This window comes from Pristiophorus japonicus, chromosome 12 (genome assembly GCF_044704955.1).
Source record: "Pristiophorus japonicus isolate sPriJap1 chromosome 12, sPriJap1.hap1, whole genome shotgun sequence".
Classification (NCBI taxonomy): domain Eukaryota; kingdom Metazoa; phylum Chordata; class Chondrichthyes; family Pristiophoridae; genus Pristiophorus; species Pristiophorus japonicus.
Genome location: NC_091988.1, coordinates 63,155,795 through 63,183,436, shown reverse-complemented (window position 1 = coordinate 63,183,436; position 27,642 = coordinate 63,155,795). Strand labels below are relative to the sequence as shown.

The following is a 27,642-nucleotide window of genomic DNA, read 5'->3' as shown; positions in this document are numbered from 1 at the left end:
CTGGAAAAACGCAGACATTTTTTTTCCGACCTGCTCTTTTCTGTTGTTACTGTAACTTTCCTTCATTCCAAGGGAGACTGGGGCCAGAGCAATCGTTCACATCACGGATAAAACAAAAAATGCCGGGAAGTGCAGACAGATGCTGAAAACCAGCACGCGCTCTATAAACGTAATAGCATTAAAAAACCACCGGAGGGCAGCACTCACGTCCAATTTGTTGCCAACCTCCACATAGGCACAGGCTGGGTGGAAGGCCCCAGTGCCACAGCTGTACAGGTGGGTCCGGTTGAAAGGATGCAGCACTTTGATGAAGTTGGCGCAGTCTGCCTGCAACAGAAAGGAAAGACAGACATCAGACTGTAATGTAGTTGCTTCATGGGTTTGTTGCTTAAGAATTCATAGCAACACATTGCTATTATGAACTAGTTGGTTTATTAGCAAAGGTTTAACAATCACACTACACATTACCAGTTCATCCACCAGACTCACAACCACCTGCCTCATCGTGGATCCCCCAAACCCAACTGGCTGGGGTTTTATTGAGTCGTGTGAAAATCATGTGACTGGCTAAGGCATTCCTAAATCAACAGCTCTACAAAGCTGTGAGCATTACACAGATGATTGCCGACGCTGTGCACCTCAACCCCAATGCACAGAACCGTAAAAGATAGGGGCAGGAGTCGGCCATTCGGCCCCTCGAGCACGCTCCGCCATTCAACGAGACCATGGCTGATCTTTGACCTCAAATCCACCTTCCCGCTTGATCCCCACATATCCCTTGTACAAAAGCGAATTGCTGTGATGTTGGAAATCGGAAATAAAAACAGAAAATGCTGGAAAACAATATGACCTCATGTAATTCAACTCTATTTAGGTTAAATAATTTGGGGGGTGTTTAGTGGCAGCACAGGTTGTGCACGGTCCATCAAAAGGAGTTGGTTTGAGACGAGCCTTCATAGAAAGGCCTTAGATAGGGTGCAGAATAGATTTACTAGAATGGTTCCAGGAATGAGGGACTTCAGTTACATGGATAGACTGGAGAAGCTGGGGTTGTTCTCCTTGGAGCAGAGAAGGTTGAGAGGAGATTTGATAGAGGTATTCAAAATCATGAGGGGTCAGAGTAGATAGAGAGAAACTGTTCTCATTGGCGGAAGGGTCGAGAACTAGAGGACACAGATTTAAGGTGATTGGCAAAAGAACCAAAGGCACCCAAGAATCTATCGATCTCATTCCATATATCGACATAGCGCAGGAGGAGGCCATTCAGTCCATCGTGTCTGTGCCGCCTCTTTGAAAGAGCTCTCCAATTAGTCCCACTCCCCCCACTCTTCCCCCATTGCTCTGTAAATTTTCTCCCTCCAAGCATTTAATCCAATTCCTTTTTGAAAATTACTATGCCGACCACTCTTCTAGGCGGCGCATTCCAGATCATAACAGCTCGCTGAGTTTTTAAAAAATTCTCCACCACTCCCCTCTAGTTCTTTAGCCCGTTACCCTAAATCTGCATCCTCTGGTTATCAACCCTCCTGCCAGTGAAAACAGTTTAAAACAAACAGCAGTACTTATCCACTTGGCTTCTGGACTATTTGTTCAAGTTGTGATTGTCCCCTTGGGTACTGCTGTATCGCTCAGATCAAACAGATGGGCGAGAGCTCGGTTGGAAGCCGCCCATTCGTGAGGCTGACAGACTATCTCACAGGGAGCGGAGGCCTGAACCGCTCTGAACTGGCTTCTCAACAGAAAGTGTCTGCCAAGTGAGAGGCAATTGTACATCGGCGCTATTCAAATCGAAGAACCTATTTTCCCCTCACTATTTATCATAGCGCAGGGGAGAGAGGGTGTCAGAATTCTCCATTCATAGAACTATGACCGTCATCCTACTTGGGACTTTGATGGAGATGGGGGTTACCTGCATCTAAAAGGCACAAGTCAGGAGTGTGCTGGAATACTCTCCACTTGCCTGGATGAGTGCAGCTCCAACAACACTCAAAAAGCTCGACACCATCTAGGACAAAGCAGGCCGCTTGATTAGCACCCCATCCACCACCTTAAACATTCACTCCCTCCACCACCGGCGCACCGTGGCTGCAGTGTGTACCATCTACAAGATGCACTGCAGCAACTCGCCAAGGCTTCTTCGGCAGCACCTCCCAAACCTGCGACCTCTACCAGCTAGCAGAACAAGGACAACAGGCGTATGGGAGCACCACCACCTCCAAGTTCCCCTCCAAGTCACACACCTTTTGACTTGGAAGTATATCGCCATTCTTTCATTGTCGCTAGGTCAAAAACCTGGAACTCCCTCCCTAACAGCACTGTGGGAGTATCTTCACCATATGGTTCAAGAAGGCAGCTCACCACCACCTCCTCAAGGGCAATAAATGCTGGCTTTGTCAGTGATGCCCACATCCCGAGAAATAATTAGAAAAAAAATAAATCCAAAGCTTTTTTTTTCTGTATTTGACTAAGGATGTCCAGACAAGCTTCAAGTACCCCGATTTTCTATTTAAATGATACAGTTCAGTTCCTTCTCTTTTGAGAAGTGTCAGCTGTGGCTCAGTGGGTCACACCCTCACCTCTGAGTCAGAAGGTTGTGGCTTCAAGTCCACACCAGCGACGTGAGCACATAAATCTAGGCTGACACTCCAGTGCAGTGCTGAGGGAGCGCTGCACTGTCGGATGTGCCGTCTTTCGGATGAGACGTTAAACCGAGACCCTGTCTGCCCTCTCAGGTGGACGTAAAAGATCTCATGGCACTATTTTGAAGAAGAGCAGTGAAGTTATCCCTGGTGTCCTGGCCAATATTTATTCCTCAATCAACATAACAAAAACAGATTATCTGATCATTATCACATTGCTGTTTGTGGGAGCTTGCTGTGCACAAATTAGCTGCCGCATTTCCTACATTACAATAGTGTCTACACTCCAAAAGTAATTCATTGGCTGTAAAGTGTTTAGAGATGTCCGGTGGTTGTGAAAGGCGCTATATAAATGCAAGTCTTTCTGTTTTGATGCCCAAACAGGAGTGGCCAATGAACATACAACGCGTACACAAGGCCGTTCGCACCTCAATGTAATTCAAGGAGAAATGGTGGAGTTAATAATCACAGCCACTTGTTTTCCAGCTCTCATAGGAAAAAATGGGTGGAATCTTGGAACCCGATCCCCAAAAACACATAAAAAAATCAAGGAATTCCATGTGATAAAAATGGAATTCAGCCTAAGTCAGCCAGGGGACCCATTGATGATATATTATTACACGGTTTCAAAGTGTTACAGTGAGTTAATGAGGATATAAAGGCCGGTACAGTGTTGGAATTAAACTTCAGGCTCACAGGCTGAAGCCTGGCCCCAAGGCTGACCACATCACCACCTACACTGTGCGCTGAAATTATACTCTTATGAATTTTGTGCTCATTAAGGTAGAGGATGTTAGTGTCAGGGAGCGAAAAGAAAGAAAGAATTTGCATTTCCATAGTGCCTTTGCTGACTTCAGGATGTGGCAAAGTGCTTTAAAGCCAATGAAGTACTTTACGAGCGTGGTCACTGTGAGCGTAGTCACTGTTGTATCATAGGCCACATTGTCCGCATGCCCGATACTAGACTCCCGAAACAAGCACTCTACTCGGAGCTACGTCACGGCAGGCGAGTCCCAGGAGGGCAGAGAAAACGCTTCAAGGACGCCCTCAAAGCCTCCTTGAAAAAAATGTAACAACCCCACCGACTCTTGGGAATCCCTGGCCCAAGGCCGCTCAAAATGGAGGCGAAGCATCCGAGAAGGCACCGAACACTTCGAGTCTCTTTGCTGGGAGCACGCTGAAGCCAAGTACAAACAGCGGAAGGAGCGCATGACAAACCAAGCACCTCACCCACCCGGTCCTTCAACCACTGTCTGCCCCACCTGTGACAGAGTCTTTAAGTCTCTCATTGGACTCATCAGTCACCTTAGAACTCATTTTAATGTGAAAGCAAGTCAACCTCGACTCCGGGGGACTACCTGAGAAGAAGAAGATTGCAGGGAAGGAGTGGGATGGCATCAAGTAACTCCAGGTCAGGTCTAACAGTCAGATGCAGAATGAAGCCTGGAACATGTGCCTCACCCAGCCTAAGGCACGGCCATCAATGGTGGAGCAATTAAAATCAGGGATGCTCAAGAGGCCAGAATTAGGGGAGCACAGATATCTTGGGGGGGGCGGGGGGGGGGGTAGCTGTGGGGCTGGAGGAGATTACAGAGATAGGGACAAACGGGTTCATTTAAAATTGTGCCCATTGCAGTAATTCTACGCCATCTCAAAATGTTCAGCTACAAAACCACCAGGCTCCCACTGAGAACACCAGTCAGGAACTCATTGCAGAAATACACTGCGTGCCGTGCTTATAGTCAGAAAATAAACTCTGGAGTTCAAGGCCCGAGAGGGGCACATGACGTACAACAGCGCAAATCTCGGAATAGATGTATCCCCTAGACGATACATGTTCAAAAGAAGAGCCCATATTGGAAGTAAGCTCTATCCGAAAGCTTTCCTCATGAATGGATATCTTTGACACTTTGCACCTGGACCGTGAAACTGTTTGACTGAGGGACAGGATGGTTGGCATATTTCTGGAAGCAGTACAAAGAATTGTTGCTCTTGCTGGTCTTTGTACAGGCTGGAGCATTTCGGGCCGGTCCGACCAGCGAGGCCTAATGCTTGGCTTCACCTCGTTCTGGCTCGCGTTTCTTGGTATGTGACCATGCCCCTAGCCCTCTTCTTCAAGCGCCTGAAACTGTGGGAGGCTTTTTATATCTTGAACACAAAAATTACAAGCATGTCATCGGGAGAGTGGTTCGAACGTGGTACTCGCTTGCACAGGGAGTGGTTGAGGCGACTACCATGAATACGTTTAAGGGGAAGCTCATCATCATCATAGGCAGTCCCTCGAAATCGAGGAAGACTTGCTTCCACTCTAAAAATGAGTTCTTAGGTGACTGAACAGTCCAATGCGGGAATTACAGTCTCTGTCACAGGTGGGACAGACAGTGGTTGAAGGAAAGGGTGGGTGGGACTGGTTTGCCGCACGCTCCTTCCGCTGCCTGCGTTTGGTTTCTGCATGCGCTCGGCATTGAGACTCGAGGTGCTCAGCGCCCTCCCGGATGCACTTCCTCCACTAGATAAACACACGAGGGAGAAAGGAATAGAAGATTACACTGACGTTAAACCAAGGCCCCACCTGCCCTCTCTGATGAATGTAAAAGATCCCCCATCACTGTTTCAAAAGAGCAGGGGAGTTATCCCCAGTATCCTGGGCTAATATTTATCCCTCAACCAACGTCACTAAAGAACAGATTATCTGATCATTATCACATTGCTGTTTGTGGGAGCTTGCTGTGCGCAAATTGGTTGACATGTCTCCTACATTACAACAATGATTATACTTGAAAAAGCATTTCATTTGCCAAGGCCATAAGCTGTGGAATTTCCTCCCTAAACCTTTCCGCCTCTCTAACACTCTCTCCCTCCTTTCAGGTGCTCCTTAACACCTACCTCTTTGACCAAGCTTTTGGTCAGCTGTCCCAATATCCCCTTATGTGATTCGGTGTCAGATTCTGTCTGATAATCGGTCCTGTGAAGCGCCCTGGGACATCTTACAACAACAACGTGTATTTAAATAGCACCTTGAATGTAGTGAAACGTCCCAAGGCACTTCACAGGAGTATTGAGATGTTAAAAAATTTGACACCGAGCCGCATAAGTAGAAATGAGTGCAGGTGACCAAAGGCTTGGTCAAAGAGGTATGTTTTAAGGAACGTCTTGAAGGAGGAAAGAGAGGTAGAGAGCCGGAGATGTTTAGGCAAGGAGTTCAAGAACTTGGGGCCTAGGCAACAGAAGGCACAGCCACCAATAATTGAGCGTTTACAATCAGGGATGTTCAAGAGGGCAGAATTAGAGGAGCGCAGACATCTCAGGGGGGTTGTGGGGCTGGAGGAGATTATAGAGATAGGGAGCGGCGAGGCCATGGAGGGATTTGAAAACCAGGATGAGGATTTTGAAATCGAGTTGTTGCTTAACCAGAAGCCAATGTCGGTCAGCGAGCACAGGGATGATGGGTGAGCGGGACTTGGTGCGAGTGAGGACTAGATTAAAGACGCTGTATAAATGCAACTTCTTGTTGAGGAAGAGCAGGCAGTAACCTTGGCAACAATCATCCTTCAACCAACAGCACCACAAACTGTTCATTCATCTCACTGCCCCAGCCTTTGACGAGCTTCCCTTTACTACACCATTTTGTTTCCCATTTCCACGGCACGACACACATCTTCAAGTCCCACTCCAGGGACTTGAGCACATAAATCTAGGTTGACACTCCAGTGCAGTGCTGAGGGAGTGCTGCACTGTCGGAGGTGTTGCCTTTCGGATTAGACATTAAACCGAGGCCCCTTCTGCCCTCTCGGGTGGATGTAAAAGATCCCATGGCATTATTTTGAAGAAGAGCAGGGTAGTTATCCCGAGTGTCCCGGTCAATATTTATCCCTCAATCAACATAACAAAAAACGATTATCTGGTCATCATCACATTGCTGTTTGTGGGAGCTTGCTGTGCGCAAATTGGCTGCCGCGTTTCCCACATTACAACAGCGACTACACTCTAAAAAGTACTTCATTGGCTGTAAAGGCGCTATATAAATGCACGTCATTTTTGCTTTCTTTTTCTACAAGAGCACGTCTATTTGAACATTCCAAGGTGCTGAGTTCAAGGAAGCCCTGCCCAGTCATTGACAAAGCAATAGATGTCCAGAGTGGGTGATTGGCTCACTCACCAGTGGGATGTGTTTGGGGCACCATCGGTGCTTCTCCAGTCACCGCTGCTCCACCCTTGGCCCTTCAGCCGGATCAGATTTTATGGCAGGCGATTTTATGACGGAGTACATGTTTGCACATTGCAAGCTGCTGGAGTAATTCAATCCCCATGTACAGTACCTGCTGTCGCTAATAATTCATCTCAGAGCCCTTGGCTTTTAATCCTAATAGTCCCTTGGCCCTAGGGGAAGAGGCCAGGCCTCAGATTTCATTGCGAGGTTATCGTTTAAAGACGCTGTCCCTTTAACACCCTCCGATTCTGTCTCTTCTCTCTGGCTGCTGCAGAATCAGTCCTCAAAAATATTAAAAGCTCGGGTTGGTAGAAGGGATGGGAGAGACGATGGCCGTGAAATCATGCTCAATGTGGTTGTGTGGCATTCCCCTTGCCTGCTATTTTAACTGAAGGGTTACCCCACCAATTTTACTTTTGAGGTCGATTGATTGAGCAGGGGAATGCTCAATGTAGCTCAGTGCCGCAGCTTAGGCTGGGCGACCTTTCTCCAGAGAAGAGGTGACCTGACAGAGGTCTTTAACATGACGAAGGGGTTTGATAGGTTCGATGTAGAAGATGTTTCCACTTGTGTGGGGGAGTCCAAAATTAGGGGGCCATCAATATAAGATAGTCACCAATAAATCCAACAAGGAATTCAGGAGAAGCTTCTTTACCCAGAGAGTGGTGAGAACATGGAACTCGCTGCCACAGGGAGTAGTTGAGGCGAATAGCAGAGATGCATTTAAGGGGAAGCTAGATAAGTACGAGGGAAAAAGGAATAGAAGGATATGTCGATAAGGTGAAATGAAGTAAGGTGGGAGGAGGCTTGTGTGGAGCATAAACACCGGCGTGGACCAGTTGGGCTGATTAGCCTGTTTCTGTGCTGTAAATTCTATATAGTTAATGTACTCAGCAATGTAAATCCCAAGATTGGAAGCGTACGAGATTGCAACTATCATCCTCTCTTTGCCCCACCACCTCAACTGGTTTAGATAAACAGCAGTGACTGCACTTCAAAATACCTCATGGTCTGTGATGCACTTGCTTTGTGATGTGGTATCTCAGGAATCTTCTCCAGCCCTCCGACCCTCCGAGATCTCTGCACTCCTCCAATTCTGGCCTCTTGCACATCCCGGATTTTCATCGCTCCACCTTTGATGGCCGTGCCTTCAGCTGCCTAAGCCCTAAGTTCTGGAATACCCTCCCTCAACCTCTCCACCTCGCCATCTCTCTCTCCTCCTATAAGACACTCCTTAAAACCCACCTCTTTGACCAAGCTGTCCTGATATCTCCTTATGTGTCTCGGTGTCAAATTTTGTTTGATAACGTTCCTGTGAATTGCGTTGGGATGTTTTACTTCGCTAAAGGCGCTATGTCAGCTGTAGCTCAGTGGGTAGCACTCTTGCCTCTGACTCAGAAGGTTGTGGATTCAAGTCCTACTCCAGCAACTCGAGCACATAAATCTCGGCTGCCACTTCCAATGCAGTGCTGAGGGAGCGCTGCACTGTCGGAGGTGCCATCTGTCAGATGAGATATTAACCCAAGGCCTCGTCTGCTCTCTCAGACAGACGTAAAAGATTCCATGGGACTATTTCAAAGAAGAGCAGGGGAGTTATCCCCGGTGTCCTGGCCAATATTTATCCCTCAATGAACATCACTAAAGCAGATTATCTGGTCATTATCACATTGCTGTTTGTGGGAGCTTGCTGTGCACAAATTGGCTGCCGCATTTCCCACATTACAACAGTGACTATACTCCAAAAAGTACTTCATTGGCTGTAAAGCGCTTTGGCACATCCAGTGGTTGTGAAAGGCGCTATATAAATGCAAGTCTTTCTTTTCTTTTTATATAAATACAAGTTGTTGTTGCCGCTTTGGGTCATTCTGGGAATATAAACATGCACTATATAAATGCAATTTGTTTCTTTCTTCAAAAACATTTGTGGAAGATAAGATCTGTTCTTGTTGCGGTAGAATGGCAGGGAAATGAGAAGAAATGGACGGGATGGGATCAAGTGACGCATATTCCCCATCTCTGTAATCTCCTCAAGCCCCACAACCAGCCCCGCAACCCCCCCGAGATGTCTGTACTCCTCTAATTCCACCTTCTTGAGCATCCCTCATTATAATCGCTCAACCATTGGTGATCGTGCCTTCTGTTGCCTGGGCCCTAAGCTCTGGAACTCCCTGCATAAACCTCTCCGCCTCTTTACCTCCCTTTCTCCTCCTTTAAGACGCTCCTTAAAACCTATCTCTTTGACCCAGCTATTGGTCACCTGTGTTAATTTCTGCGGCTTGGTGTCAAATTTTTATCTAATAATACTCCCGTGAAGCACCTTGGGACGTTTTACTACGTTAAAGGTGCTATATAAATACAAGTTGTTGGTGTTGGTAGGACTAGCAAGTTGTTGGGAAAACTGAAGTGTATTTAGCTTGAACACTGTTGTTGGGTTTTTTATTGCCCCTTATTTCTTTTGATTTATAAAAAATATATTCGAAAGCATCAAGTGCTGACAACAGAAATATTGCTGAGACAACCCCTTGGTGGGACTCACGCTCCTTTCTGGAGTAAAACACTTTCCCTTTATTCAATTGTTCCCTTAAGCCAACCTGATAGAAACGTGACGGGAAAGCATGAGGAGCAGAGCGCATATTCCCATTAAATGTGCGTACTGTAATATCACATCTATAAATTAAACAGAGCCCCACTCAGCACAATAGTGCCCGTGATTATGACGCTCGTAAAAATGTTCTATATAACTCATCAGATTTCACTCCGCTCTGCGGGTAGTTCTCAGCTTCATGCACTCTCGCTCTCGGTCACTGAGCATCCGTGGTCATTAAGTTATATTTCTCATGGTTGGATTGCCAGGTAGAGCCAGGATAATGTTATCTCCCCCAGCTCATGCTGAGCAGGTATGTTCCCATTAGTTCCCAACGTGAAGCCGGCATTCTTTCAAAAACACTTGCCTGTCTTGTCAGCATAGCATTGATCAAGGTGAAGCATGCCTTTCAGTGTGGACTAGTAACCCCTGGTAACAGTGTGGATGAGTGGGTAGCACTCTGGCCTCAGGGTCAGAAGGATGCGGGTTTGAGTCTCACTTCGGAGGCTTGGGCATGTAATCTAGGCTGACACCTCAGTGCAGATAGTGAGGGAGCCCGTTGCACTGCCGGAGGTGCCGTCTTTCGGATGAGGCGTTAAACCGATTCGGGCGGGTGTAAAAGATCCCATGGCACTATTTCTAGAAAGATTTGGATTCATATAACGCATTCCACGACTACCAGATGTCTCGAAGTGCTTTACAACCAATGAAGTACTTTTGGAGTGTAGTCACTGTTGTAATGTGGGAAACAGGCAGACAATTTGCGCAGAGCAAGCTCCCACAAACAGAAATGTGATAATGACCAGAAAATCTGTTTTTTTGTTATGTTGATTGAGGGATAAATATTGGCTCCAGGACATTGGGGATAACTCCCCTGCTCTTCTTCGAAATAGTGACACAGGATCGTTTACATCCACTTGAGAGAGCAGACGGGACCTCAGTCTCATCCAAAAGACGGCAGCTCCGACGGTGCAGCCCTCCCTCAGCACTGCACTGAAGTGTCAGCCTAGATTTTTTTGTGCTCAAGTCCCTGGAGTGGGACTTGAACACACAACCTTCTAACTCATAGGCAAGAGTGCTACCCACTGGGCAGAGCAGCGGAGTTCCCCCTGTTATTCTAGTCAACTTAAATCTACAGAACTAAAAAATACAGATTATCAGGTCATTATCTCATTGCTGTTTGCAGGAGCTTGCTGTGCGCAAATTGGCTGCTGGGTTTCCCACAATACAACAGTAACTATACTTCATTGACTGTAAAGTGCCTTGGGATATCCTGGGATGTCGTGAAAAGTGCTATAGAAATGCAAGTTCTTACTTCACCGTTCTACAGGCCTCTCAGGTTTACCCCTCAGAGGAAAATAAAGCAGATCTAACTCAAACGTATGCGAACGCAACGGAGGAGGCTTGGCCACAGGGCGGAGCGTAATTTTGCCACTGGCTTTCAATGCAAGGAGCATTGAAAGCCAGTGGCATTAAAGATTTGTGTGCACAACCTTTGGACCAGTATTGTTAGTCGAAGCCCACCTACAACTGCTCCCCTCCTCGCCGCCCCCTTGTCCCCAAGATGTATTGTGCTCAGAGCTAATGGAACCTGAAGGGAAGGTAACATAGCGAAAACCACTACATTTTTGATGGGCGGGAAAATATATTCAAGTAGAAAAAGCTGATCCCTGGGAGTGATTAGAGTCTAGCCAAGGGGTTCAGACGGCTTGTGGTCTCAGGGAATCCCACAAGTTGACAGGATGGTGATTGTTCGACAGAAGCGTCAAACAACCAACTCTACCGACGGGTATGAACCCTGGCCTCCCTCCTCTGGGGGCTCCGTGCAGCAACATGGTAAACCCACCTATTTTATATATAAAGAACATGTTGAATCATTTTGCCCAGTATTGCTTGTTGGAAGCCGCACCTATGTCCGTCATTCTATCTCCGACAGACTGCGATCTTGTGTCATTCGTGCCATTCACCAAAACACGGCGGATCCGAGACTGAGTGAAGCTCAGCCCAGCTCGTCCACTTGCCGATAGCTCAGCTTCTGCTGGCAATCTGAACCATTTTAACTTCCTTCCTACTGCCAACCCACATTTCTCTGCACTTCACTGATCAGGAATTGGTCCAATTTGCGTGCCAGCCGTGGCTCAGTGGGTAGCATGCTCACCTCTTGAGTCAGAAGGTTGTGGGTTTGAGTCCCACTTCAGAGACTTGAGCACAAAAACCTAAGTTGCCACTCCAGTGCAGTGCTGAGGGAGTACCACACTGTCGGAGGTGCCGTCTTTTGGATGAGATGTTAAACCAAGGCCCTGTCTGCTCTCTCAGGTGGATATACAGAGGCTGAAATTGCCCCTCTCCGTGGCCGTCTGAAAGTGTGCGGAGTAGGCGTCGTTGCCACTGGCAACTCTTTGTGTTGGTGCACTCCGTGTTGGTGGTGGTGCGTCCGACTTAAAGGGGAGGTGGCGCTGCTGGCGACGCCATTTTATTTTTTATTGTCGGCTGACTGCCAGGTCGGCCCGACAGTTATACCCCACCTGGTTCGGCCGAGCCACCAACAGGCAGCCCGGCACCCCCTTTTGGGTGCCAGGCCACTGGCCCGGCCGAAACCCTCCCTGGTGGCCCAGCGAACCTAATTAAAAATATGCAGAGCCCGCATCGGCCCTCCCCTTTAACTGAAGGGGAGAGACGCCGTGTTGTGTCGGCATGGCGCTGATGAGCGGTTGGGGTGGCCGACCCGGTGGGAGGGCAATTCCGCCCCGCGGCCTCCACAACATCCACCCCGAGCGGAAAAACAACTTCAAAATGCCGAATATCGACGGCGTCTCCGCTGCATGGGTTGCGCAGAGAAAAGGTTTAAAAAACGGAGGGCACTATTTCGAAGAAGAGCAGGGGAGTTTATCCCCGGTGTCCTGGCCGATATTTATCCATCAATATCACTAAAACAGATGACCTGGTCATTATCACATTGCTGTTTGTGGGAGCTTGCTGTGCGCAAGTTGGCTGCCGCGTTTCTTACATTACAACAGTGACTACACTTCAAAAAGTACTTCATTGGCTGTAAAGCGCTTTGGGACGTACTGAGGTTGTGAAAGGCGCTATATAAATGCAAGTTCTTTCTTTCTTTGAAGTTTGCCCGGCAGTAGCCAAAACACAGGAATGTTTTTCTACCTCTGAATTCTCATCCCCTTTCAGCTAAAAGAGGTCAATCTAGACAAGTACGAAACTCTATACTGTAATCAAACGGGGTAAAAATGGTTACCTGGGGCTAATTGGCAGCGTAATGTAGCCATCATCTGCTAGTGGAAGGCACTGTGCAATTAACCCAGCTAAAAGCAAGCTTGACCCGTGAGACAATTGAACAAACTCATTTCCCAATACATCTAAAACGTGCCTGAGTACTGCTGACATCTCTTGGCCTGGGTTAGCTGGGATTAATCAGTAGTAGCTTGGAAACATAGCAATTAACTGATGCTGCAGCTGCAACCTATTTTTTTCTTGGCATTCGAGTGCATTAAACCAGAGGCAGCCTCACAGCGCAGGATGCTGCTCAGCTCCCACATGTAGCCACCACTGCCACGCAGCGAGGTCCCGCATGCCAGTGTCCCACACACACACACACGAGCTGAGAGGCCACACTTCACCACCATCTACAAGGCACAAGTCAGGGGTGTGATGGGATACTCTCCACTTGCCTGGATGAGTGCAGTTCCAACAACACTCAAGAAGCTCGACACCATCCAGGACAAAGCAGGCCGCTTGATCGGCACCCCATCCACCATCTTCAACATTCATTCCTTCCACCACCGGCGCAATGCTTCTGCAGTGTGTACCATCTACAAGGTGCCCTGCAGCAACTCACTTCTTCAGCAGCACCTCCCAAACCTGCGACCTCCACCGCCTAGATCATCATCATCATCATCATCATAGGTAGTCCTTCGGAATTCAGGAGTGGACATGCTTCCACTCCTAAAGTGAGTTCTTTGGTGGCTGAACAGTCCAATACGAGAGCCACAGACTCTGTCACAGGTGGGACAGACAGTCGTTGAGGGAAGGAGTGGGTGGGACTGGTTTGCCGCACTCTCTTTCCACTGCCTGCGCTTGATTTCTGCATGCTCTCGCCGTTGAGACTCGAGGTGCTCAGTGCCCTCTCGGATGCACTTCCTCCACTTAGGGCGGTCTTTGACCAGGGACTCCCAGGTGTCAGTGGGGATGTCGCACTTTATCAGGGAGGTTTTGAGGGTGTCCTTGTAGCTTTTCCACTGCCCACCTTTGGTTCGTTTCCCGTGAAGGAGCTCCGAGTAGAGCACTTGCTTTGGGAGTCTCGTGTCTGGCATGCGGATTATGTGGCCTGCCCAGCGGAGCTGGTGGAGTGTGGTCAGTGCTTCAATGCTGGGGATGTTAGCTTGGACGAGGACGCTGATGTTGGTGCGTCTGTCCTCCCAGGGAATTTGTAGGATCTTGTGGAGACATCGTTGGTGATATTTCTCCAGCAACTTGAGGTGTCTACTATACATGGTCCATGTCTCTGAGTCATACAGGAAGGCGGGTATTCATAGGCAGTCCCTCGAAATCGAGGAAGACTTGCTTCCATTCCTGAAATGAGTTCTTTGGTGGCTGAACAGTCCAATACGAGAACCACAGACTCTGTCACAGGTGGGACAGACAGTCGTTGAGGGAAGGGGTGGGTGGGACTGGTTTGCCGCACGCTCTTTCCGCTGTCTGCGCTTGATTTCTGCATGCTCTTGGTGTTGACACTCGAGGTGCTCAGCGTCCTCTCGGATGCACTTCCTCCACTTAGGGCAGTCTTGAGCCAGGGACTCTCAGGTGTCAGTGGGATGTTGCACTTTATCAGGCAGACTTTGAGGGTGTCCTTGTAGTGTTTCCGCTGCCTACCTTTGGCTTGTTTACCATGGAGGAGCTCCGAGTAGAGCACTTGCTTTGGGAGTCTCGTGTCTGGTATGCGGACTATGTGGCCTGCCCAGCGGAGCTGATCGAGTGTGGTCAGTGCTTCAATGCTGGGGATGTTAGCCTGAATGAGGATGCTGATGTTGGTGCGCCTGTCCTCCCAGTGTAGGTATTACTACAGCCCTGTAGACCATGAGCTTGATGGCAGTTTTGAGGGCCTGGTCTTCAAACACTCTTTTCCTCAGGTGGCTGAAGGCTGCACTGGCGCACTGGAGGCATGGTTAGATCTCGTTGTCGATGCCTGCTCTTGTTGATAGGAGGCTCCCGAGATATGGGAAATGGTCCACGGTGTCCAGGGTCGCGCCGTGGATCTTGATGACTGGGGGGGCAGTGCTGTGCGGTGAGGACAGGCTGGTGGAGGACCTTTGTCTTACGGATGCTTAGCGTAAGGCCCAAACTTTCGTATGCCTCAGTAAATACATCGACTATGTCCTGGAGTTCAGCCTCTGTATGTATGCAGACGCAGGCGTCATCCGCATACTGTAGCTCGATGACAGAGGTTGGGGTGGTCTTGGACCTGGCCTGGAGATGGCGCAGGTTGAACAGGTTCCCACTGGTTCTATAGTTTAGTTCCACCGAAGCGGGCAGCTTGTTGACTGTGAGGTGGAGCATGGCGGCGAGAAAGATTGAGAAGAGGGTTTGGGGCGATGACGCAGCCCTGTTTGACCCCGGTCCGGACGTGGATTGGGTCTGTGATGGATCCGTTGGTAAGGATCACAGCCTGCATGTCGTGGAGCAGCGGAGGATGGTGACGAACTTTTGGGTGCATCCGAAACGGAGGAGGACGCTCCATAGTCCCTCGCGGTTGACAGTGTCAAAGGCCTTTGTAAGGTCGAAGAAGGCCATGTATAAGGGCTGGCGCTGTTCCCTGCATTTTTCCTGCAGCTGTCGCGCTGCAAACATCATGTTCTTTGTGTCCCGTAGGGGACGAAATCCGCACTGTGACTCCGGGGGGAGCTCCTCGGCCATGGGAAGAAGACGGTTGAGGAGGACGCTAGCGACACCATCCAGGACAAAGCAGGCCGCTTGATCGGCACCCCATCCATCACCTTCAACATTCACTCCCTTCACCACCGGCGCACCGTGGCTGCAGTGTGTATCATCTACAAGGTGCGCTGCAGCAACTCACTTCTTCGGCAGCACCTCCCAAACCTGCGACCTCCACCACCTAGAAGGACAAGGACAGCAGACGCATGGGAACACCAGTACGTGCAAGTTCCCCTCCAAGTCACATACCATCCTGACTTGGAAATATATCGGTCGTTCCTTCATCATCGCTGGTCAAAATCCTGGAACTCCCTCCCCAACAGCACTGTGGGAGTACCTTCACCACACGGACTGCAGCGGTTCAAGAAGGTGACTCACCACCACCTTCTCAAGGGCAATTAGGGATTGGCAATAAATGCTGGCCTTGCCCAGCGAGACCCACATCCCAGGAACAAATGTTTTTAAAATTAGTGAGAAGATCTGCTCCCTCTTTGGAGACAGGAGTCATCAGTCCAGGCTGCACCTCACACACCTCTGAGATGCCATTCTTTAAAAGTAGAGACGGCAGATTCCCTGTAGCATAGAATTAGGGTTGGACTTATTCCTGGAGAGTTTTTTTCCATTTGTTCCTGGGATGTGGTCATCACTGGAAAAGCCGGCATTTATTGCCCATCTCTAAATTGCCCTCGAGATGGTGGTGAGCCGATTTCCTTCCCTAAAGCACATCAATGAACCAGCTGGGTTTTTAACGTCAATCCGCTAGTTTCACAGTCATATTAGCTTTTATATTCCAGATTTATTTAAATTCCCCAGTTGCCGTGGTGGGATTTGAACTCGTGTCTCTGTGAACTGAGGTCCTCCACCTTGGGAAAAAAAAACAGTAAAAGGGAATATTATTTGAATGGGGAGAAATTACAACATGCTGCGGTGCAGAGGGACCTGGCGGTCCTTGTGCATGAATCCCAAAAGGTTAGTTTGCAGGTGCAGCAGATAATCAGGAAGGCGAATGGAATGTTGGCCTTCATTGCGAGAGGGATGGAGTACAAAAGCAGGGAGGTACTGCTGCAACTGTAAAGGGTATTGGTGAGGCCGCACCTGGAGTACTGCGTGCAGTTTTGGTCACCTTACTTAAGGAAGGATATACTAGCTTTGGAGGGGGTACAGAGACGATTCACTAGCCTGATTCTGGAGATGAGAGGGTTACCTTATGATGATAGATTGAGTAGACTGGGTCTTTACTCGTTGGAGTTCAGAAGGATGAGGGGTGATCTTATAGAAACATTTAAAATAATGAAAGGGATAGACAAGATAGAGGCAGAGAGGTTGTTTCCACTGGTCGGGGAGACGAGAACTAGGGGGCACGGCCTCAAAATACGGGGGAGCCAATTTAAAACCGAGTTGAGAAGGAATTTCTTCTCCCAGAGGGTTGTGAATCTGTGGAATTGTCTGCCCAAGGAAACAGTTGAGGCTAGCTCATTGAATGTATTCAAGTCACAGATAGATAGATTTTTAACCAATAAGGGAATTAAGGGTTACGGGGAGCGGGCGGGTAAGTGGAGCTGAGTCCACGGCCAGATCAGCCATGATCTTGTTGAATGGCGGAGCAGGCTCGAGGGGCTAGATGGCCTACTTCTGTTCCTAATTCTTATGTTCTTATGTCTCTGGATCATTAGTCCAGGCCTCTGGATTACTGGTCCAATGACATAACCATGATGTTATAGTACCCCGTTAGGTGGGAGGTCGTGTCGTTACAGGACCTCCGACCTCCAACCACCCTGCCTCAGTCAAACAACCTGTTATCCCCATCTCCAGTAATATCAGAACTAATAAACAAACTACAAAGAATGCATAAAGAGAAGGAAGGACAAAAGAGTTTGTAAAATGGAAAAGGGATGTTGGGTGGGTGGGGGTGATGTTATAACCAATAGATAACATGTTGGGAAGTGCGGGCGCAATATCATGATGCTAAAAGAAATCTTACAACAACCTTGACTGTTACCATAGTGACGAGGGTAGATTTTCCTCCGTGGTGCCTGTTCCGAGGAAATAGCGGGCCCCATTTCTCCTTCCCTAGGCCATTTGCCCAGCCTGCGTATGCTCCAGGCTCAAGCCTGGCACGGATTTGGGCCAGGAGGTCCTTGGGGAAGCACAGTTTCGCTCCTGGCCAAACATCAACGTGCGAGTGCCGGTAGGCTATTCGGCTGTGGTGAGCATCATCGCTGTGCCCAATCTGGTCCTCATCCAATATTTTCAGACAACAACAGCAACGCGCATTTATACAGCACCTTTAACATAGTAAGACGTCCCAAGGACCTTCACAGGAGCGTTATCAAACAAAATTTGATGCCGAGCCACATCAGGTGATATTAGGGCAGGTGACCAAAAGCTCGGTCAAAAAGAGGCAGGTTTTAAGGAACGGCTTAAAGGAGGAGAGAGAGGTAGAGAGTCGGAGAGGTTTAGGCAGGGAATTCCAGAGCTTAGGGCCTAGATAGTTGAAGACAAGGCCACCAATGGTGGAGATGCGCAAGTGGCCAGAATTGGAGGAGCACCGAGATTTCGGAGGGTTGTGGGGCTGGAGAAGATTATAGAGATAGGGAGGGGCGAGGCCATGGAGGGATTTGGAGGAGCACAGAGGTCTCGGAGCACTGTAGGGGGTTACAGAAATAGGGACACCATTCCAGCAAGATTCACTGCATAGAACTCACAACTTTGACTCTTTCCGCTCTTGCCTCAGTGCTCGGACAGTATTGTTTGGGTTTCACATCATCTTTTCCATCTTATATTAAAGACCTTGCATTTATATGGTGCTTTTCACAACCTCAGAATGCCCCACAGTGCTTTACAGTCAATAAAGTACTGTTTTTGGAAGTGTGGTCACTGTTGTAATGTAGGAAACATAGTAGTCAATTTACGCAAGCAAGCTCCCTCAAACAGCAACGTGATAATCACCAGATGAACTATTTCAGTGATGTTGGTTGAGGAATAAATATTGGCTGAGGAATAAATATAAACACCGGAGCGAAGTGCCCTGCTCTTCTTCAAAATAGTACCATGGGATCTTTTACGTACAGCTCAGAGGACAAATGGGGCCTTGGTTTAACGTCTCAATCAAAACGACGGCACCTCCAACAGTGCAGCGCTCCCTTAGTAATTGCACTGAGGTGTCAGCCTAGATTACATGCCCAATCTCTGGAGTGAGACTCAAACCCACAATCTTCTGACCGAAGCCAGAGTGCTACCCACTGATCCACACTTAGTAACCAGGGGTTACTAGTCCGTAGTCCTTCATTGGTTGTAAAGCGCTCTGAGGCATCTGGTTGTCTTGAGAGGTGTTATGTAAATGCAAGTCTTTCTTTCTTCTTTCTAATCAAGCACTAACCCCATTAATGTGGTCAATGCAGCAAAACAAAAACATTGCAAGGGGGCAAACAAATGCAGTGTTGCCTGGTGCTGTTGATACGTGCATGCAGTCAACCCACGTCATCGTGTTGCCTCAGTGAGTAAAACAATCAGACTGAGAAGGGATCAGTCATAAAGAGCGTGAGGGAAAGCCACCAGCAGCTGAGTCTGGGAACATACAGGGCCAAAGCGACAGCCACCCTTCTCCCATTCCAGGCAATCGGCAGCCTACCAAACACTGGATCGAGGTTGTGTAGCAGAGAAGTCACTATGGACAACAGGCCGTGCCAGTCAAGTTACTGACTGAGCAGCAACACTCCCTGTGGCCTTTGCCGATGTGGGATTCACTGCCTCCTCTGTTACAAAGCATTTTGTAAAAAGTTTATTTTTCAGAATTTTACGTTCATTTGATGCAGAGGAGATTTGACGGAGGTGTTCAAAATCATGAAGGGTCTGGACAGAATAGATAGAGAGAAACTGTTCCTATTGACAGAAGGGTTAGGAACCAGAGGACAGAGATTTAAGGTGATTGGCAAAAGAACCAAAGGTGACATGAGGAAAAACCTTTTTACGCAGCGAGTGGTTAGGTTCTGGAATGCACTGCCTGAGAGGATGGTGGAGGCAGATTCAATCGTGGCTTTCAAAAGGGAGTTGGATAATTACCTGAAGGAAAAAGATTTGCAAGGCTATGGGAAAAGGGCAGGGGAGTGGGACTAGCTGAAGTGCTCTTGCAGAGAGCCGGCCCGGGCTCGATGGGCCGAATGGCCTCCTTCTGTGCTGTAACCATTCTATGATACTATGTTGGTACATCTGTTGTCCATTTAGCCTCTGCTGCATTTTGAAGGGCTTTGATACAATGAGCCAGTTATGTTCTGGCACAGTAGTATTTATATACTGGTACATTAGTGCTACCCCCTTCCAAAGCATTAAATTTAAAATATACGTCCATCATCCTCAAATCCCTCTGTGGCCTCGCCCCATCAACCTCTGCAACCTCCTCGGTCCATTGAATCCAGCCACCCCAACCCTTGGCTCCATCCTTGATTGACAGAGGGGGCGAAATTGTCCCGCGCCCGGTTTGGGGCGCATAACTTAAATTGATAGAAAATTTAGCGCCCGGCGAGATGGGCCGCTAAATCGCGCGAATTGGGTCCCTAGAGGGAAGAAAACACTGTGTGGGGCGGTAGCGGGGCGTGACTCTCAGCATCGCGCTGAGCACATCAGTGAGGCACTGAGGACACCTGTGCCACACGGATGTGCTGCGCCACGCTGACGCATCACAACGTCCCGCGCCTTCAGTTAAAGGGGCAGGCCATTGCGAGCTCTGCAGCCTCTTTCCTGGCGCCCACTGGGTCACCAGGGAGGGTGTGGGCTGGGCCAGCAGCCCTGCACCCATGGGGGTCATGGGCTGCATGTTGGCCACCATTGTCCCCGCCTTGGTTCGCGTAGCACGTTGATTTATAATAAAAATGAATTAGGGTGGGAAGAGGATCGTGTGCAGCATATTCTGGTATGGACCAGTTGGGCCGAATGGCCTGTTTCTGTGCTGTATATTCCATGCACAACACTTCCATCTCTCCCCTTCATTCTCGCTCGACCACCTTCAAAAACCTTTAAAAATAACATCTTTTAAACCAATTTTTTGGTCACCTGTCCTGGCTCATGTTCCAGGCCTTGTTGCCTGTTCCTTTTATCTTTTTTCCGACCTCTCTGTAAAGTGCCTTGGGGATGTTGTCCATGTTACCGGTCTATATAAATGCAAGTTGCTGCCTGTCACACATCAAACGTCACATTGTAGCGCATTCCCCTAGTCACTGAGTAGCATCCCAGGAATCTGCTAGTGCGAACAACAAACATCGCAGAAATCTTTTGTCAGCTTCCACTGTATTTACAATGGTCTGCATTGTAAATTCTCATCCTTGTTTTCAAATCCCTCCATGGCCTCACTCCTCCCTATCTCTGTAATCGCCTCCAGCCCCACAACCCCACAGATCTCCGCGCTCCTCTAATTCAGGCCTCTTGCGCATCCCCGATTTTCATCACTCCGCCATCAGTGCCCAGGCTCTAAGCTCGGGAATTCCTTCCCAAAACCTCTTTGCCTCTTTCTAGTCCTTTATCTGTCTCTTTGACCAAGCTTTTGGTCACCTGCCCTAATACCTGTGTGACCCGGTGTCAAATATTGTTTGATAATCGCTCCTGTGAAGCGCCGTGGGACGTTTTATTGTGTTAAAGGCGCTATATAAATGCAAGGCATTATTGTTGCATAACTGCAATTTGCACTCACAGAGGTTTCTAATACCATATAGATGTTAATTTGCTGTTCATTAGAGGGTAATCTCACCGTCGTTCTGATTTTATGTCTGGAGAACATTTGGGAAAGTGTAGCTTCAATTCTGGACAAGCTTTTAATTCTATGGAGTCTACAAGAGCGCGACTGACATGTTGCAACAAAAACAATCAAATTACACTTAACCACGATAACTGAATATGATGACATCAATCGCCTCGCAACAAAACCACATGCATCTACTTAATGTTAACAAAATCTGATGAAGCATATTTGATCCAAAAAGATTTGTCGTGATGAAAAACGTCTCATCACAAGTACGCTCGCCTCCAAAAAAAACCTTTTCATCGTTCCAAAGGCTCCAATTTCAGAAATGGAGAGCGGCAAACTGGCTGCGAAATGTGCACGTTTCAAACCTCATCGTGGTCGAAAAACCTTTCCTTGAATTTTTCCTGAAGTGCACCGTCATTAAGGAAAGAAGACACCGACTTTATGGCGTGGAAGGTTCCAGAGAGAATCCATTCAAATGGTGGAGCAAAAAATAACAAACAGAGGTGCCGCACTCTCACTGCAGAGGTCAGTCAGCTCCTCAGGTAGCACCCATCTCTGCCCTCCCTCCCCCCACCCCCCCCCATGAAAGAACATGATATGCATTGTTTACGATGGATCATTTTCAACGGTGAATATGTGTTAAAAGCTTGAAATCAATACTAAACTGCTGGATGTCCTGGCCTTTGCTCTCCGAAGACAGGAAAGCTAAAGACTTCAAAGAAGGGAGGTGAAATGCCACATCAGTGAGGATGAATTCCTGTCACTTACAATCCAGCCCTTAAGTGCTCAGTTGCGTTACCTGGTCCTCCAGACTGCACTTTGATGTCAATATGTGGATGGAGCAGAGATAGTGAGACGTAAAGATTTTTTGAAAAGCGGAAAAGACCATTTCGTTCAACAAGTCCATAATGTTTGACTGATTTCAATCCCACCGTCTCGCCATATCTGTCAATCCCTTCTCTCTTTGTGAATGCTTCTGACTGACTCTTGAATCTATTTGTAACATTCCATTTAGAGTCCTTCCCCCTCACTCACAAAAGTAAAGCGGAAGGGGGGGGGGTGGGGGTGGGAAGGAGAAACATTCAAAATGCGAGCGATGGGTGGCACGAGGGGCACTGAATATTGGAGCTTTGACATGTTGTGCCAATACAATGGAGGAAGGGACATGTCCACCATGGTCTACATTCTGAGCTTCTGATCTCAGCTGTGGTGACATGGAAAGGCAACAAAGCAGGTCAGGAAAGGTCCCCTTCATAAGCACCAATAACAAATGCCAGGATGTTCTTGAGCTAACTCCTAGCAACCAGCAATGATGCAGCTGGGGTTGCCGTGGAGACCGTCTTGGGTTCAGAGGCACCTGTTGTCCCGTAAGGAGTCTGAGCGTCTTCCTTGGATGGGAGTTGGCTCCCGCGGCCCCATAGCTACCTGTACGACACAGGGCTGGAACAATAATATCTTCGCATGATCTGAGCCAGATATTCGTGTCTTTCACAGGTATGCTCCTTCAGTGTCTCCAAAAGGTGGATCGAGCAAACAATTGGTGGGATGAGGCCAAGTTTCAATTGTTAAGCTGGTTTATTTCTCTACCACCAGTTGTAATCAAAACTCACATTTTCCACTCAGCCAGCTTTTTTTTAATCCCCCACATAAAAACAATAATGAACATGCCACACTAGTTTCACCTGGTCAGACCACACCTGGAGCACTGTGAGCTGTTCTGGGCACCACACCTTAGGGAGGATATATTGGCCTTGGAGGGAGCGCAGCATCGGTTTACCAGAATAACATCCGGACTCCAAGGGTTAAGATATGAGTAGAGATTACACAAAATAGAGTTGTATTCCCCAGGATTTAGGTGATCTGATCGAAGTTTTCAGGATATTAAGGGGAACAGATAAGGTAGAAAGAGAGAAACTATTCCGACTGGTTGAGGCATTGTTTAAAAATTAGAGCCAGATCTTTCAGGAATGAAATGAGGAAACACTTCTACACACAAAGGGTGGTAGAAATTTGGAACTCTCTTCTGTAAACGGCAATTGATGTTAGATCAATTGTTAATTTTAAATCTGAGATTGATAGATTTTTGTCAGCCAAAGGTATTAAGAGATTTGGGCCAAAGGCGGGTAAGTGGAGTTAGGACACAGATCAGCCATGATCTTATTGAATGGCGGAGGATACTCGAGGGGCTGAATGGCCTACTCCTGTTCCTATGTTCCTATTTCTCACTGGTGGACTATCTCACTTGCATTTTCAGAATTATCTGTAGAAGCGCTGTCAATAAGATGGTGTTCTCTGGCCTTAAGCCCAAGGGGGAAACCTCCTCTCCCTGCCATTTTCTGCCTTTGCATCTCTCGGCTTATCTCCGGTATCAGCTCTCCGTCAAACCAGCTCCCCTCCCCCACCCAAGAGTGGATTCCACCAGCCTACCTCGGCGATGGGCCCTACTGAATTCAGACGAAGGGAGCTGCCCTCATGTGAGTGATCACTCCACGTTGACCTACCCTCTCATTGTTGCAGCGTGTTGGTTCAGCCACCCTGTCTGAAGTCTAATACAAAAGCAAAATACTGCAGATGCTGGAATCTGAAATAACAACAGAAAATGTTGCCCACCTCAGCAGGTCAGGCAGCATCTGTGGAGAGAGATGGAGTCAACGTTAACTCTGTTTCTCTCCACAGATGCTGCCTGACCTGATGATGATTTCCAACATTTCCTGTTGTTATTTCTGTCTGAAGTCTAGCCTGGTCTTCTGTCCTATGAATTTAAACCCACATCCCTGTCCCATGACAGCAAAGTGAAGCTCAACAATAGCATTTTTAACATAGATAAATGTCCCGAATCCGGACTTCCGAAAACCGGAATTGTACGAAAACCAGACATTTCGGTAAGCGGTGAAGAGCAGAGGATCAGCGGGCGGCATGGTCCAAAGTCCGGCAAAACCCAAAATCTGGCACGCATTCGGTCCCGAGGATTCCGGATTTCAGACGTTGTACCTGTATATATATATATATATATATCTTTTATTGAAACCTATAAATTCTTAACAGGCTTGACAGGAGAGATGCTGAGGTTGTTTCCCCTGGCTGGAGAGTCGAGAACTAGGGGGCAGGATAAGAGGTCGGCCATTTAGGACTAAGATGGAGTTGAGGTAGAAGATCAGCCGTGATCTTATTGAATGGCGAAGCAGGCTCGAGGGGCTGTAATTCTGCTCCCAATTCTTACATTACACCAAGGGCCCCTCACAATGATACAGTCAAAAAAATCCCAAAACATGACAGCAACATTGGCAGAAGCTCTGTTGGCCACGGAAGGTCCAGTAGCAGGAAATTGGAGAGAAAAATAAATGCGGAAAGGTAAACAGCATGAATTACGCACCCAATAAAACAGTTGACGAACCTTCTAAAAGTCAATCAGAACACTAGAATGAAAGATTATGCACAAACATACAAATGTCATCACACAAACCTAGGACTGTGACTCAGTGAAACCAGTCAAACCTCCAGTTTCCTTTACTTTTGCTGCTTGTTTGGCTTGCTCTGAATTGTTCTGGGTTACAGTTAAGCCACATTGAACCAGCCGAAACTTTACAAAACAGAGCTGCAGGGATGAAGAATGCATCACTGGAACAATCAATGAGGTAAGTTTTGTTCAAGAAAGGGAGTTTAGACATTCAAGATATTGAGCAGAATTTTCCTCTTTTGCCAGTCGCGGCTCAGTTGGTTGCACCCACGCCTGAGTCAGAAGGTTGTGGGTTCAAGTCCCACTCCAAAGGCCTGAGCACAAAATTCCAGGCTGATACTCCAGCGTTTCCTATGTTACAACAATGACTACATGCCAAAAGTACTTCATTGGCTGTAAAGCACTTTGAGACGTCCAATGGTCATGAAAGGCGCTATATAAATACAAGTCTCTCTCTTTTTCTTTCTTTCTTTCTTGTGCAGTACTGAGGGAGTGCTGTTCTGTCGGAGGTGCCACCTTTCTGATGAGACATTAAATCAAGACCCCGTCTGCTCTCAGGTGGACGTAAAAGATCCAATGACACTATTTCGAAGAAGAGCAGGGGGAGTTCTCCCCAGTGTCCTGGGGCCAATATTTATCCCTCAATCAACAGCACAAAAAAGAGATTATCTGGTCATTATCACGTTTCTGTTTGTGGAAGCTTGCTGTGTGTGAATTGGTTGCAACTTTTGCTGCATTGCAACAGTGACTACACTTCAAAAGTACTTCATTGACTGTAAAGTGCTTTGGGACGTCCTGAGGTCATGAAAGGGGCTATATAAATGCAAGTTCTTTCTTTTACTGTCTTAGCCAACAGTATCCTCTCTTCCCCCATCAATGTACCATGTATGATATTTTTTTGAACCTATGTTAATTTAATGGCTGTGCTGAACATCATCTCTAGCTGATGCCCAGAGAGAGTTGACAGCCACTGGAAAATAGGACATCGCGCATCCAGTAAAAGCTCTGCACAAATAGTACCAGAACTGCTTCTTCCTTGACTTCACCGAAATATCACCTCAGCCTGCGATGGGAAAAGCCTCCAAAGACCACACATCAAAAATACAAACTGCAAATGGCCCTGAAATTATAAACTTAAAGGAAAAACGGAACTGCCAGAGTTAAATTGGAGTGTTTGCGTTGATGAGGGAAGAGGAGCTGGTGACAGGTGGCTTTGCCCCTCACAATATAACTTTTTTTAGCATAGGTGTCAAGGTCAGAGGTGTTAGTGTTGAAGAACATAAGAATTAGGGGCAGGAGTAGGCCATTCAGCCCCTCGAGCCTGCTCCGCCATTCAATGAGATCATGGCTGATCTTTGACCTAACTCCACATACCCGTCTTTGCCCTGTTAATCCCTTGGCCCCAGCCAATTAGTGCACAGCAAGGTCCCACAACAGCAACGTGCCGAAGATACCAAAGGCAAATTTTCATCCCATCTCGACTGGATTAAAATGCAGGTCCCAGTAATGAGAGGACATTGTTCCAGGCTACTATACCACCCAGTTCCTCTGCTCTTCTCGATGTATGTCTTCAATTACAACCCCTAACACAAAAAGCACTTTCAGTAAATGGGTTCCTGGTGTCTGTGGAGCACAACTTTATAGATAGATGCCAGGTCTTCACTGGTCCTTGTACCTTCAGGCAGTCAATTCCAAACCACCATCAGATCTGGGATTGCAGGTAACGTGGGAAAGTATCACAGTACCAAAGCAATAATTTAAAAAAACACACTATCAAGAATGGCCAATGGAATAAAGTGAGACCTAACAGAATATACGGCTTTTGTGGGCACATCAGCATTAATCGTTATCTGAACCCATAATATGAACGGCGTCGGCACCGTCTGTGTTTATAAACAATTACGCTAACTGGCAACAGGAGCGACTGGTTAAGCATTGAATCCCACAAGATAGTTTTGTGCATTTTTCTCAGTAAAACAACCTGGTGAGGGGCCATTGCTTGTGCTTCAGATCACCACCAGAGATGGAATAGTGGAGGTGGTGAGGAAAAGCAAGCAGTTGCTCTTAGATGCCGCAAAGTTTGGAGAAGTGGGAAGGAGACGGCTTTAGTGTTAAATAGCAACTGATGGGAAATAACGGTGTCTTTTCGCAAGAAATAGGAGCAGGAGTAGGCCATTTGGCCCCTCGAGCCTGCTCCGCCATTCAATAAGATCATGGCTGATCTAATCTTGGGCTCGGCTCCACTTCCCTGCCCGCTCCCATAACCCTTGACTCCCTTATTGTTCAAAAATCTGTCTATCTCCACCTTAAATATATTCAATAACCCAGCTTCCACCGCTCTCTGGGGCAGAGAATTCCAAAGATTCACCACCCTCCGAGAGAAGAAATTCCTCCTCATCTCCGTTTTAAATGGACGACCCCTTATTCTGAAACTATGCCCCCTAGTTCTAGATTCCCCCACAAAGGAAAACATCCTCTCTGCATCTACCCTGTCAAGTCCCCTCAGAAACTTGTATGTTTCAATGAGATCACCTCTCATTCTTCTAAACTCCAATGAGTATAGGCCCAACCTACTCAACCTTTCTTCATAAGAAACTCCTTCATCTCAGGAATCAACCTCGTGAACCTTCTCTGAACTGTCTCCTATGTAAGTATATCCCTCCTTAAATAAGGAGAGCAAAACTGTACACAGTACTCCAGGTGTGGTCTCACCAACGCCCTGTACAGCTGTTGCAGGACTTCCTTACTCTTATACTCTATCCCCCTTGCAATAAAGGCCAACATTCCATTTGCTTTTGTAATTACTTGTTGTACCTGCATACTAACTTTTTGTGTTTCATGTACTTCCAGGTCCTTCTGTCCTACAGCATTTTGTAATCTCTCTTCATTTAAATAATAATTTGCTTTTCTATTTTTACTGCCAACGTGGATAACCTCACATTTTCCCACATTATACTCCATCTGCCAAACCTTTTCCCACTGACTTAGCCTGTCTATGTTCCTTTGTAAATTATTTGCATTCTCCTCACTCCAGGCCACTGGTACAGAATCATGTGTCAACAAGACACGTTC

The 27,642-nt window shown here is 47.6% G+C and overlaps 1 protein-coding gene across 3 annotated transcripts in view; it reads right to left on the bottom strand.

Annotated features, from left to right (window-relative positions):
* Nucleotides 1-27,642, bottom strand: part of sema3b (sema domain, immunoglobulin domain (Ig), short basic domain, secreted, (semaphorin) 3B) — a 393,889-nt gene that overhangs the window by 62,412 nt on the left and 303,835 nt on the right. For all 3 annotated transcript variants that reach the window (XM_070895588.1, XM_070895586.1, XM_070895587.1), the window contains exon 5: nt 208-327. In XM_070895588.1, coding sequence (XP_070751689.1) covers nt 208-327 — 120 coding nt within the window. The remainder of the gene's footprint in view (nt 1-207; nt 328-27,642) is intronic.